At 36.6% G+C, this 14,685-nt stretch overlaps 1 protein-coding gene across 4 annotated transcripts in view; it reads left to right on the forward strand.

Annotated features, from left to right (window-relative positions):
* LOC145668254 (uncharacterized) overlaps positions 1–13,551 on the forward strand; it is an 83,076-nt gene extending 69,525 nt beyond the window's left edge. For 3 of the 4 annotated variants that reach the window (XM_081735943.1, XM_081735945.1, XM_081735946.1), the window contains 2 exons: positions 6,134–9,165; positions 11,011–11,279. In XM_081735943.1, coding sequence (XP_081592069.1) covers positions 6,134–9,165; positions 11,011–11,073 — 3,095 coding nt within the window. In that variant the 3' untranslated portion in view covers positions 11,074–11,279. Of the gene's footprint in view, positions 1–6,133; positions 9,166–11,010; positions 11,280–11,299 lie in introns of those variants that run through there. The other variant, XM_081735944.1, reaches the window with a different exon arrangement.
* The last annotated feature ends 1,134 nt before the right edge of the window (positions 13,552–14,685 follow it).

Here is a 14,685-nt window from a genome sequence, read left to right on the forward strand (position 1 = left end):
GGATCTCGCAGAAATAAGAATACAAAATAGAAACTGGATTCAGTTGACTAAGGATAGAAGTCAGGAGAACTTTTGTGAACATGGCATTGAACCTCCGGGTTCCATAGGTCATAGAGTGAGTGAGTTAATTTTAGGCGAAATTTATGTACTTTATATGTATTTCTGCCGCTAGCTAGTTCCAATTGTTTAAAAATATGCCCCTGCCAAATGTCAGTAACTTTCGTGAAAAGAAAAGTGTCATGTTGATATACATTGCTGTACTTTTTCCTTAATGCTTAAGAAATATTGTTTGGGATTGAAATAGGTTAACGATTGGGGTTTAATTCAAAATTAAAACCCAATACTTTCACTTAAATGACATAATTAACATTTAATACTAATTCCTAATGTTTTTTCTTCAGTTCGCGACTTGTATCATACGAAGAAAAAGATTTGATTTAAATCAAAAAAATCGATTTAAATCAAAAAAATCAACAAAAATGATTTTTTTGAAAAAAATCATGATTTTTTTCCACCCTGCTCAATTGCCATAGTTGTCCCATAGCATAAAAAATTGAGACTATTATAGCACCTCTAGTATATCATATAATTTATTGTAATGACTAAGGTTATTTTTTATAGTCTTTTGGAATATAGTGAAATAACTCAAGTTACTAAAAATATTAAAAAAGATGGCTAGCTTAAAAATTAACGCTAGACAAGATGTTTCGAAAGCCTTGTGCGATGAATGAAAGCAGTTTTCTTTATTGCTTATACTAGCTACTAAATCCCAGTTCTTTGAAAACAATCCTGCTTGCATTGTGTCCTGATTGAAGGGAAGATCCCAATCTACACCTCATCGAGAGAGAAAGCGGGCAATACCTTAGGCGGCCAACGGGGTGGGGACCGATTGACTCCTGGGATGAGTCAACCTCTACAAGGTGCCAACGCCCTCTTGGAAAGGCGGATGAGCGGATAGAAGTCAGAGCACCTTCTTGTCCTTAGGAGGAGAACTGTCGTAAAAGGCAGATAAACAACAAGGTCAATACATGGAGATGTGGAAAGGAAATAGGAATAGTACCACATTATATTTTTCCAGGAGGGACAAAAGAGGAGACCAAATATAACGATGGTTCTACGTAAGGTAAAATAGCTCCTGTTAGGATCTCCGAGTGAGGACTATTCCGGGAAAAATCATCATCAAAGGAGAAAATAATAACTTACATTTCAGCATAGAAACTTCAAACGTAAGAGGAACTTTACGATGTGGGCGTAAACTTGAAAATTTAAAGTGGAATTAAGTGTAATGTGAACATGATGGGTTTAAGAGACGTACAACAGTCAGAAAATTGTAAAAAGGAAACTACACAATATTCTGTTTGGTAGTGGTTCACCTCTGGTGCCTGGGGTCCCGGGTTCGATCCCAGCCCCCGCCAAGTGAACTTTGTGGTGGACAAACGCCGTGCTCTTGGGTTTTCTCGGAGTTCTCCCGTTTCCTCCCACTTTCTTCATTCCACCATTTCACTCATCTCTCATCATCACCGTCTCCTTTAGCCTACCCGGCATAACCGTGGGACGTAAAACTCAAAGATTTCATTTCATTTCATTTCTGTTTGGTAGTGTGAAGAGCGATGGTGTCGCGATAGCAATCGGAAACCAAATAATCAAAAGATGGAATGCTGTAGAACCGCCTGATGTTTTGTAAAACTAACTGCAAAAGCAGTGGATATTGTAGTGCAAATGTTTGTGTCAACAACTGATTATGATGATAATGAAGTAGAAGTAATATATGACGAGATTAATGGCTTAAAATCAGGAGAGAATAGATCAGGTTAACGCCATAGTGGGAGACTTCACCCCCGCAGCGTGGTGAGATAAGGATCTGACAATAAAATAGTGGGACATTTGGATTAGCCAGAAGAAACGTACGGGGCCGTACACTGATCAACTTATGTAGATAACGTGATTTGGTGGTGGCAGATACAAAGTTTAAGAAGAGAAATATGGAAAAGCCCAGGAGATAAAGGACGCTGACAAGACGATTATTGTTTCGTCAAGAAATGTTTCAGAAATAATGTACAGACATTAAGACACTACCAGGAGCGAACATTGATTCGGACCACAATCTCCTAGTGGCGGAGGTGCAGACCTAGTTGAAATCAATCAAGAAAAATGAGAGGAGAATTCGAAAGTCAAATTTAGAACGATAAACAGCTATGAACAGTAATGTGAAGAAGAGATAGAAGAAAAATTCCGTGCAGTAGACGATAGAGGAGGTAGCGTGGAAGAAAACAGGAAAGGTTAACCAAGTTCTACTGTTAGATACACTCAATAACGACATTGGCAAGGTAAAGAGAGCACAGAGAAAACCATGAGTAATTGAAGAGATGCTGAAAAAGATGGAAGAACGCAAAAGGGCGAAAACCACGGACAAGAAGAGAGAATACAGAAGTCTGAATAAAGAATTAAGAAGGGAAACTGGCACAGCCAGAGAAAAGTACATGCGAGTAACATGTAAAGAAATAAGGAACTTCAACGTTGTGCAGGTATCTGATGTATCAGAAAGCACAAGAATTGGGAGGAAGAACTAACAAAAGTACACACGATTTTGGAATCGAACAAGGTCACGTAGTCACTGACCATACCTGAGTCTTGCCTCTGGGAGAAATTTACAAAGGATCTGTATGACCAGAAGAACCGCCGAAGAAATACCATAATCGAAGCAGAAGTAGTTAAAAAATACAAAAGACCCAGTATACTGACAAGTGAAGTAGACAAACCATCAAAGACATGAGAAGGAAGGAGGCGACTAGAGATGACGAAATACCAGCAGACTTGCTCAAAAATTAGAAGACAATGCAATGAAAGTACTGACTTCCCTTCTTAACAAGATCTACCTGAATGAAGAATGGCTGAAGTATTTTCTAGATGTTACAATTGTTGCACTAGTTAAGACAAAGCAGGCAAAGAAGTACAGCGATTGCAGAGCCTCGTTTCTCATACTAGAAATATTATTGCGCGCGGTTGGAAAGTAAGATAGAAGAGGGATTGGAAGATCAATTTGGATTACGGAAAGGAAGAGGCACCTGAAATAATATTGGTTGATACCAGATACCAGTTATATTAGAATGTGCTCTTGAAGTCAAGAAAGAGCTGTGTGTGTTCGAACTGGCATAAATCTTTCGACCGTGTCAACTGGAGGAACCGTTGACTCATTCGCAACCCGTGCACTCGAACTAAAAAGAAACCAACATTATGAAGATTGAGAGAGGAGTCCGACAATGATGTACGCTATCACTGCAATTATTCAATGTTTACAGTGAATGTTGAATGAAAGAAGCATTAACGAAAGTTAGAGATTTCACAGTTGCGGGACAGATCATCAACGAGGTGAGGTACGCAGACGACACGGCTATTGTACCTAGAACTAAGGAAGGACTAAAAGAGATTATATACCGAATAGTTGACACTGAGATACAGTATTAGAATGGAAATCAACATCGAAAGGTCGAAAAGCATGACAGTATCCCCTGGAAACATTTCCTTGAGGCTTTTCACTACAGCGAAATTAAACTACCGCTAATTTTAGAGTTTTTCTGTAATATCTTCAAAACAAATAAAAATATTCGAAAAGTAGAAACGTAGTGAAATAGAATATACGATTTTGCATGTGATACCGTTATTACAACTCATCTATCTGCTTTTGATTTGCAACTGTAGATAGATTTTGCACTTTTTGCGGGGTTCTGTAAATAGCGACATACCAAAAGCAGATAGGTGAATTGTAATAAAGGTATCACATACAAAATCGTATTGTCTAGTTCACTACGTTTCTGCTTTTCGAATATTTTTATTTGTTTTGAAGATATTACAGAAAAACTCGAAAAATTAGCGGAAGTTTAATTTCGCTGTAGTGGAGACCCTTAAGGATCAGAGTAGAACTAATAGAGCTTGAACAAATCGATAATTTCAAATGTCTGAAGTATTTTAACGGGATAGGCTTACTGCGCCAAAGAAATCAGGTCAAGAATTGCTGTAGCAAAAGAGGCATTCAACAAGGAAAGATCGCTTCTAACTAGCAGGCTTAACATTGGACTAAGGAATAAACTGATAAAGTGCTATATGTGGAATTGTATGGTTCAGAGTCTTGGATATTACGAAAATTAGAGAAGAAATATTTACAAAGCTTCGAAATGTAATGTTGGAGGAAGATGGCAAAAGAAAAATCGGATGAAGTGAGTAACAAGAGAAGAGAACGCTCTTATCCAGCATCCTTCGTCTAAAGGTCAACTGGATTGGACGTATCTTGCGAAGAAATTACCGCCTTCATACCGTCATGAAGGGAGAAGTGGAAGGAAAGCGAGGAGTAGGATGAAGAACACAACGTAACGATTACTTGAAAAATAGAAGAAAATACTGGAAGTTAAGGGATTAAGCTCAAGGTCGAGAAACATGGAGGAAACATTTCCAGAGTATCAAAACCCGTCACAGAAATTATAGGTCCTTGTCATAATTGTCGGAATACTATATAAACAAGCATTCTCAGTCCGTTTCTGGACAGAAGTAACTTTACGTCGTTCCGTAGAGGCAATGCTTAACGTCATAAATTAAAAAAAAAAAAAATAAATAAATAAAAAAACAAAAGCTTTTATAAAACTATTAGGAAGTGTCAGGACTATTTAAAAATGTTTATTTCAATTTCATGACGTTTCAGAGCCAATCGACTTATATCATTAGGTGAAAGGATTAAAACAAACGTTAAAACGTATGGGATACTTTTTAGCCTGCTCATTTAAAAATCTTCAGTTCACATATTATTCCATACGTCGGTAGTAAACTTTTTTAGGGAATTGCATTATCTCAGATGTTTTAATACGTCTAGCGGATTTTGCACATGGCCTACCAGTTTCAGAAGAAAGGTTTATAGACCTAAAATGTGATTATCCTCATAAAACAATGACGAATCACAAGTAATTATTGCTAGTGTAAACTGCTTGTGAAGTTCTTTTCAACAACCTCGCTCTTCTGATTCTTGTTACGGATTTGTTCAAAAAAGAAAAACATATTAAACGTTGAATTCTCGTTGACTTCTGTTGGCACTGTCAAGTCAGGTAAGAAAGAAAGGTTCAGAAATTATAGGATGGATGTGAGTTAATTTCGCAGGTGAAACTATATTTATTGACATGCTTAACGCTAGTAAACACTTAAACCCTTTAAACCTCGGCAGAAGTGGAAGTAAGGAAGAGAAAAGTTTGGCATAAACCAAGCTGATCAACAAAGGCTTTTGAATCGGGAACGCTCCGATTACAACGTACGCATTTTTTCAGTACAGTAAAACTAGTGACGTTGGTCACCTTTCGAAATTGGCCACTTATTTGTAGAACATTTATGTGCTATTATTAGTTCATAAATTGAATATTTGCTGTAGATCACTTTTAGTGAAGAATTTATGTATTGAATTTTAAATACTGTCAACTTACGCGAATCCTCACATTGGGCAGTTCATGAATATAAAATTGGAAGTTTGAATATTACAAGTTTTCCCTTTTAAAAGCAGAATTTTTGAAAATGCGGAAACACGTGTTCGTTTACTTTCAATTAGGAGTTTATATACGCTAAGTTTTCTCCCTAACTTCAGAGGCTCGTGACATACTATATTCTTAGCAGAAAATCTCTCCTCCCCTTCGTTGTTGTTATTATTATTTAAACACTTTCTTGTCCATTGCGTTCGTGAGAAAGAGCATTATGTCTACATTTTACATTTCTTGCTGTAGTAGTTTGTCGTTGGGGATGTGTTACTAAACCTTTTATGCAATAGTCAAATAGATCTATATCCAGTAGTGAATGGATTTTGATATTGATAGAAAATAGTAGATTTAAAATATAAGTAATTGCACACTTACACACATTAAGCTGTAGAGAATTATACTGCTGTAAAAGTGGACTTAAAAAATTATTTATTATAGTCATCATGTAAACGTTATCTTTCGCAATGCATACCAAATACTAAAATAAAAGCAAATTTCTAGTATATAATTAAACTGTTTCAGCGAAATCATTTTGTGTATTTCAATTCATTAAATTCTTTCATACATGTTTTGCTGTAACTGCTTTTGACTGATACTAATACTCTTAATTCCTCTTTCATTTTAAGGTTCAGCAGAGGACCAGTACAAAAAGTACCAACGGGATTATCGAGACTTCAGGGACCGGGAGAAGAAGGATAGGGAGCGCTTGGAGCGTGAGCGGTCAGTAGGATCACGGCATGAATATGGACCACCAATGGAAACAGTGCACCCTAAACTTCATCGAGAACCACATAGTGGTCATCCGAAAAGTGTTAGTGGACGGGACGCCATGGCAGTTCGCGATGGTAGTTCACGAGACCATCCTGTAGTTCGAGATATTCCTAATAGAGACAAATTATCAAATCGCGATTCTAGTGTTCGAGAGTCATCGTCTGTTCGTGATTTAAGTGGACGGGAACAAAGTTCAATTCGTGATTTAATGAAACGAGAATCAGTGTCAGGACGTGAGTCAATAAAGCGTGAACCAAGTTCAATTCGCGACATGTCGAAACATGAACAACAACCCACGCCACGTGATTCCGGTAAGCGTGACATGAGTGTAAGTCGTGATATGAGTGGCCGTGATGTTTCGCTCATACGAAGTGGAATGCGTGAACAGATTCCTGTACGGGACAGTGGTAGAGAGCAGACTTCAGGACGTGATGTTAGTGGAAAGGAAATAGCAAATCATGATGTCCATCAGAATATGGATCACGAAATGAACCATATACCTAAGAATGGACTAGAAAAACATCAAAATCACGAACTTACATTTTCAACTAGTAATGAAAGTATGTATATAGAAGGACATAAACCTGTTAGTGATAAACACAAAGACATCCACTTAACGAAAGACGTAAAGTATGGATCTAGTAATTTAATTCAGGACAGCCGAGTTATTGCCCATGCAGGCCATGAACCAAAGCGTGTGCAGTCGTACGACGAATTAAGGCATAAAGGTTCAAGTGATAAAATTATTAGTGAAAAAGTGAGGAGCTCTGAAAAGGTATTGGATAAAACACAAAGACGAGACCACACAAGTGATATAAAGATAAAAATTGAGCCATCACCTTCCGATATGAAAATGTTCGATGCGAAAATTCCAGAAAGCAAACAAGATCACAAACATCGTCGTGAAGCTCGCAGTGAACATCTAACTGACGTTCAATTAGATCATAAAAGTGATTCGTTACACGATCGTTCTGAAAATATTAAATTAGAAAGAAAGGTTGAATCGAAACGAGACATTCCATATATTAAATGTGATTCTAAAACAACAAAAGGAGAAGACAGGATAGATGGTGGTTCGGAAATTAAACCAGACCTAAAGAAGGAAGCTGACGATATGAATGCGGATCTACGGGCTAGTATACGATATGATCAATCTAAAAGTCGTCCAGTTACTATGGTTCCGTCGTCTCAGGAAAAACATGGCCATCCACATCATTTTAAGACAAAGTCAAAATCTCCATCTGTGCAACATTCTAAAGTGAAATCCCCATCAGTGCAGGTTGTCAAGACAAAGTCGTCTCCATCTTCCCATGGAAGACAAAGGTCACCTTCGCATTCAAGGTCAAGGTCTCCACCACCTCCTCCTCCACCTCCGTTTCCTCCTCCGAAGACTGAGCCATCAGTATCTCAAGGTTTGAAGTCAGTATCACCCAGTGTTCATTTTGCTGTGAAAGGAGAGTCTGCAGTATTAGGTACAAATGGACAAAGTAATTCATCTCATGTACCGCCTTTAAGAACTACATCGGAGAAAAAGTCCGAAATCAAAATCGTATTACCAGCTTCAAATGTTGAAGGAGTGAAAGTGATAACAGAAAATCTTCAGCCCGCAGTCACAAGTGCAAATTCAAATGAGAACTTACTAGGTGAAAGAACTGACCTCAAATCTAGCTTCCAGAAAACAGGTAATGTCTCTCACTCAAGGGAAAGAAGCAAAACACCTGAGAAAGGGAGACACAAATCACCTGTTGGTCAACAAGCATTAACAACGAAAATCAAATTAAAGAGCCCAGAAAAGACGAAACCTACAGCAATAACAATACCAGTTCAAATTCCTACTACGCCAGTAAAAGATCCTCCAACCCCTACAACTCCCGGAAAATCGGGAGGAACTCCAGCGAGTTTAAAAAGTAGAAGAAGGACTACTAGTTCAAGTAGCGAACCAGAACTTGTTCCTGTTGTTCAAAAGTTAGAATACATTCCAGGATTTCAGTCATTACGTGAGGGTGCAATGGGTATTAAACTTCCAGGACGTGTCCCAGATATTATACAGCCAATTAGAGACAGAAGGTTGTCTTCGACTGATGAAGAAAGCAAAGTTGTTTCTGTTTCAAAAGAACTTCAGCCACCAGAACTAATAAAACCGTTCGAAATGCCAGTAAAAGAAGAGCCGCCTGTAATTAATGTTGTTGCTCCTGATGTGCGTTCACATGTTTCGTCACCAAAGAAAGAAAGCAGTGAAACGAAAATTGTAATACCAATAGTTCCTGATAAACATTCATGTGAAGGACACTCAAGAAAGAACTCAGAACATCATAGAAGTGATAAAAAGAAAAAGAAGGATAAACATAAACACAAGGAAAAGGAGAAATACAGGGAAGAGAAGAAACACAGACATAAACACAGAGATAAAGACAAGCAAAGAGACAAGGATAGGGGAAAAAGCGATCATGCAAGTGCGCAAATTACTGCACCAATCAAAATTACAATTCCAAAAGACAAAATTAATCTAGCTGTTGTGAATTATGATCAAGGGACATCTGTCCAGAGTGAGCAAAGTAATCACTCAGCTTTAAAACTAAAAATTCCAAAGGATCGCCTTAAAGGTGCAGACTCAACTGGTAGCTCTCCTCAAAACTCAGGTGCAAATACAAGTAGTTTGAAAATCAAGATTAGCAAAGATGTGATTGAAAACTTCAGCTCAGGGAAGGACAGGGAATCGCGGAAACGTGATAGGAGTCCTCGAATGGAAGTTGACCGATCTTCTCCGGGCTCCAAAATGGCGCGCATGGCAGATGGATCATCAAGACGAAGTGATGTTGAGAAACGGAATTACGAGCAGAACGGAGTAGAGAGGAAGAGTCGCCCGTATCAGTCTCCAGGGAGTAAGGTAGGTGGGGCTAGAGGTAGACACTGGCGGGGTCGTCGACAACCTAATAGGGAGCCACGAATGCATTTCCCAGTACCACCACCTCCCATGATGGGTCCTAATTCATATCCTTACCAGTACTATGCTTATCCTCAAGTTCCTCCTCAGCCACATATGGCTCTCCATTCAATGACACCGGCTCCAGTCTGCTTATATCAGCCTCCACCAAATACATCAGGGTCTGAGGTGCAGTATGGATACTATGGCCAAGGAATACCTGGTTATCCTGTTGCATCTTACGCTATGCCACCCAGTGAAGAGTACATGCAGACTACTACAGTTCCTGGTTCCGAAACTGAAGTTCAACCTCCTCCTCTCCCTGATGGCCCACCACCATCACCTCCACCTCCCCCACCACCTGAATAAGTAGTTGGCTATGTAAATAGTAGAATTTTCATGTATATGAAAAAAAAAAAAAAAAAAGATTAATTTCTAAAAAAGTTATGAAAGCGAACAAATGGTAATGCATGGAAATGTTCTCATGATTAGCTATTGTTGAAAACACTTGTACACAAACAGAATGTGCAAGCATAACAATATTAAGACAAGGAAATAACCGTAGTATGCAATTCAAGAAATCAGTCTAGTCAGATGAATTTTAAAATGCATATAATGCGTAGGAAGCATTGTAGTTAGATCCCCTTCTGTCCATAATATTAAAATTCTTTCAAATTCACTCTAGAACTTCGATGCATGTGTTTGTTGCACATATTTTCAATGTGCATAATTACATTAACAGCACAAGTTTGTTAGTGTGCGAGTGTACACACAAAAAAAAAAAAAAAAATCAGCTGCATGCTTTGTATGTGTTTGTGTGTGGGCATGTTTATATTTCTTCATAATTTTAATATTCAAAAATCAGGTGGTGGTTCATTCTTTCTTTTCACTCAGTAAATATGTAAGTGTGTGATTAAAGTGGTAGATTTAATAACCATAAATAGACGCTAATTTTATAACTATTAAAATGTGTGCCAGATGTAGTTAAGAGCTGTTTTGTTACCAAGCTGTTCGTTGTAAATAGCTTTTAAAAAATTGAATTAAGTAGGATATTGGTCCTATCATCATTTAGAATTATTAACTTCAATATATTATTTTGATTCAAAAGTTTCATGTATGTTTTGGTAAAATTGCTCATTATTAACACCATCTGTGAAAATTCATAAATCAAAATCATGTTCATATTAAGGCAATTGAGAGTATGCATGTTTTGCTTGTATTTTTTAAGCTTTTTTTTTCGTATGAGGGATTGATAAAGGAATTTCTTATATTGATGCTTATGTTGCGCTTATTGTATGTATTTTACAGAAGGGTAAATAATGATGATGATGATGATAAAAAAGAAAAAGCTTTGATGGAGCTTCGGATTTTTAAGCTCGGGCAATATAATTTTTATTTCTTAAGTTCACAACGCAATTTATTCCTTAATTTCCAATTCAGTATCCTTAATTGGTTATTTATCATACGGTGATTTACGTAGGTATAGTAAAAATCTATAAAGCCCAAAGGGTAAAATAAAATGCAATGTGTGCACTGCCTTTTTTTTTTTTTTTTTTTTTTCGTTTATTGTATAAGCACATTTCATTGACCATCACGTTTTGTTTTGCGTCTTTGCTAAACTACAAACGCACGCCTATTTGAAGTTTTATGTTCTAGATGTCCGCAGAAGTCAATTAAGCCATGTGTACATCACTCCGGAGTAATTGATGATTTCGTTTATTTATTTATTTATTTTATTTTCACTTTCGTATTTTAATATTTTCTGTGGACAGTAAAGCAAACAAGTTTACAGGGTTCTTTTTTTTGCAGGGAAGCGTACCGGGTAATGTACACATCACAGAAGGCTTGGGCAAGATGTTATTTTCTAGATAGTATTTTTTAAGAGACGAGAGAAAAATGGTGTAATTGACTTTTACGGATTCTTTTGTTGTTTTTTTTTTTTTATTATTATTTTTCTTTTCTAAAATACTTCATCCTCTATAAAATATATACAGTGAGTGCATTTGAGTGTTATTTGGAAACTGATATGGGTCCAAGCATTATGATTAAGACAGCTTGAATTGTGCTGTGTAATTGTGGTGTTTGGTGTGCTTTGCAGGTTCAACAGAAGGTGGATTCTAGCTATCAGTACAAGGGGTCTTCAGGTTGTCTCCAGTAACCCCAATGTGTATACAGAAGTAGATGCTACCCTCACTCCTAAACCAGATCACACCCTTGTTAAATCATGGAAAATGAGTTGGGTACATGTGTGAATGTGTTTAAAGCTATTAGTTGTATCACATAGCAATCTTCTGTAACATAAATTGCACTCAATGTATACGTTGGATGATGGGGGGAGGGGAAGATTTTAATAATGAAAGTGAAGTGCTGGGTTGACGACGCAGGTGGGTGCGGTGGCTTGTGCTGTATTGCTTGAACTTTGTTCTAAAGGGTGTACAGGTGCACATGCAGAATTTGTACAGTGTAATATTTTTGACACTACATAATTCACCGTTGTTTTATTGCCCATATCCCAACCATGATTGTAGTTGGCCATATTATATTGGTGCACAGTGTGTGTGCTGAAAGGTTTCAATTGAACGTCAGTGAAAGCAAAATATATATACAAGTTGTACCGTATTTTTGAGGACAGCGTCCACGAAAGAAGAAAAATTGATATGCCATGTAATTAATTCCTGGTAACAAGATAGATTCGTATGAGATGGAAAAAGAAATTTAATGTACTTCACAATATACTACCAAAGAAACCCTTCTTTGTATACATAATAGAAAGAAAAAGTACAGCTTCAAAACTTTGCATTTTTTTCTTTCTTTCTTCTCACTCTCGCTCTCAAGCTCTGTCTCGTTACTGAAAATGTGATGATGCATAATTTATAAAAGATGCAAAGTTGGAGCTTAACAGTGATTTTTGTCTGTACTGTCCAGTTTCTTTCTTTGAGATTGGGCATTGTACAGTTGTACCTCACATTGGGGTACAATTTAGCTGTTTTCCTTTCCAGGCGGTTTGCCTGTTGGTGGAGAAATAGATTCGTATAGAAGTGAGTTGTTTAATAGCCTGATTGAAGGACTGCTGTAAATTGCTACTAGTCCATGTGTATTGTTCATATAAAAAGAAAGAAAAAAGAACTAGTTTTTACCTTCATTGTTTTATTTTATGTTTTTGGACCAAGAAAAAAATATATATGGTTCACTTTTTTTGTGTAGTTTTCTTGATGATTATGCAAGTTGCAGTCCATGGCAACCACTTCAGTCACACTAATTATGTAGTGTGGTGGTGACAGTAGTACCTCGATACGAAACAGATAAAAAAAATAAACTGTGATGTTTAAGTATATATATTATATATTTTTTTTGTAACTGTGAAAAATTACATTAATTCTTTGAGTATAGATGTTGATGCTGTTTTTCAACATATGATATGTTAAATATTGTGCATGATAGCGACGGGGAAAAATATATCTATATATAAAACATCTGAAAAACAAAATCACTGTCGTAATATTCGCAATTGATCGTTGAACCTCTTTCAGTTATTTATATTTTTTTCTGCGGTATCTTAAAGTATAATGTCCTGTGGTGCATTTACATAATGTTTTTCAAAATGTAAGCTCAATTTGGGCAGCATGGTCTGTCCCTATATTATGTAAATTTGTAACTTATATAAAATTAACGGTATAATAATTTACTGTATATGATTCAAACAGCGCGAGTTTTTCCGTAATGGTAATGTTTACCTTCCTCCGCATATCCTAAATCATAGTGATTAGGGGACTTTTTTTTTCTTGTAGCAAGATTATTTACATAATAGTCTGTAACTTTTGTACATGTGACCTTCACTGAGAAAGAGAAAACTTGTATTTCTTTCTTACCTTAACAAAAAGGCTAAATGTAAGTTATTGAGTGACGTATAGAAACAGAACATACTTTTTGATAATGGAATATTGAGTCTCAGTTGTCTTTAAAAAATAAAGAGGTGATTAAAAAAACTTACGTTCTGTAGTTCTTTTCTTAGTACCAGAGATATTTTCTATTAAACTTAAGTCTTGTTTCAAGAAAATATAATTTGTGGTTATCATAAATTAAACTAATAAACTGAAAATAAAGGAATTATTAAGTTATTGTAAAAATGTGTCTTTCTTCGAGTTACTGAACTAGTGTTTGACACGAACCTTAGAAGTTAATATGTGAAGAAATATTTTTGAAGTAATATTTGACGCCATTGAATATTGTATGAAATGAACAATACAATGGAATTAATTATTTCTCGGCTAGGAGCCATCAGTCTCCTAATAAATTGTTGGAGTTTTGTATTTGTTTATATTGTGGAAATATACGGAAAACAAAACACAAGTTATTCAACTTATTACCTTGTTTTTGATATATCTTTGTGGCATTTTTACTTACTGTGAGAAACAGGTGGACCAGATAGGTCTCAAGTATTTCCCGAAGTTAAGGACATCAAAAACTTCAAAGCTACAGTAGAAAAAAATTCTAAAGAAATCGATTATTTACATACATGTTAATTTAGTATAAAGTTGTAAAAAGTGTTAATTTCAGTCGTGTTGTAAAATAATAATACAGGTATAAACTGTAGTGTTTCAGTGCGGCCTGTTCAAGTAATATAATGTAGTTACAGTAATATAATGTATTTATTACAGTACAATAAAAGCAGGTTTTCATTCAAAGTATAGTCCCTCGTGCTGGAGTGCCTACTACAGCCAGCATCCTGCCAGTTGCCACGTCATGACCCTAGAAGCAAAGAAGTTACTTACCGTTGCTTCCACCTCCTGCTTTTTGGTAAAGCATCACGATTTCAGGAAGTGCGCCATGGATCGAAACGGTAGTAAGCCAAAAAGGCAAAGTCAGGACTATATGCCGGTTGTGGCACCAGTCCGATACCATAAAGTTCCTCAAGTTTTTGTTGCGTTTTTTTCGAACCAAGTGTGGTTTTACGTCCTGTTGCAGGAGAACGTGCTTACGGTTCACAAATTCAGGATATTTTAGGCGTAGTGCAGCACACATCCACTCCAACTGTTACGGATAAAAGTGAGCATTGATGGTACGACTGTTAGGAACGAACTCTAAGTGAATTAACCCCTCGTAGTTTCACCACATACATTAGAGGTCTGCATGGGCCGGAATTTTTAGCCCGGGCCCTGCCTGACACGTGAATTTATAATGTGAGTCCCGACCCGAGACGAAATATGGTTTAGTCTTTAGGCCTGAGCCCGAATTACAGAAACTCAATAATTAACGCAGAATTGTATCTTTTATTTACAACAATTAGAGGTTTAATTTTGCACTTGAAAAGCTTACCTACATGATTTAGAGAGAAACAAAATAAAGGTTATCGTTTACACTTACTAACTACATGAATTCTCTAAAGAAAATTGTCATTTATATAAATTCCGTCTCCCTTAGCTTCGGTGCATAATCATGGGACGTTAAACTAAATATTTCTTTTCATTTCGTTTATATAAATTT

The sequence above is a fragment of the Thermobia domestica genome, chromosome 13 (genome assembly GCF_964235325.1).
Source record: "Thermobia domestica chromosome 13, izTheDome1.hap1.1, whole genome shotgun sequence".
In the NCBI taxonomy this organism is placed as follows: domain Eukaryota; kingdom Metazoa; phylum Arthropoda; class Insecta; order Zygentoma; family Lepismatidae; genus Thermobia; species Thermobia domestica.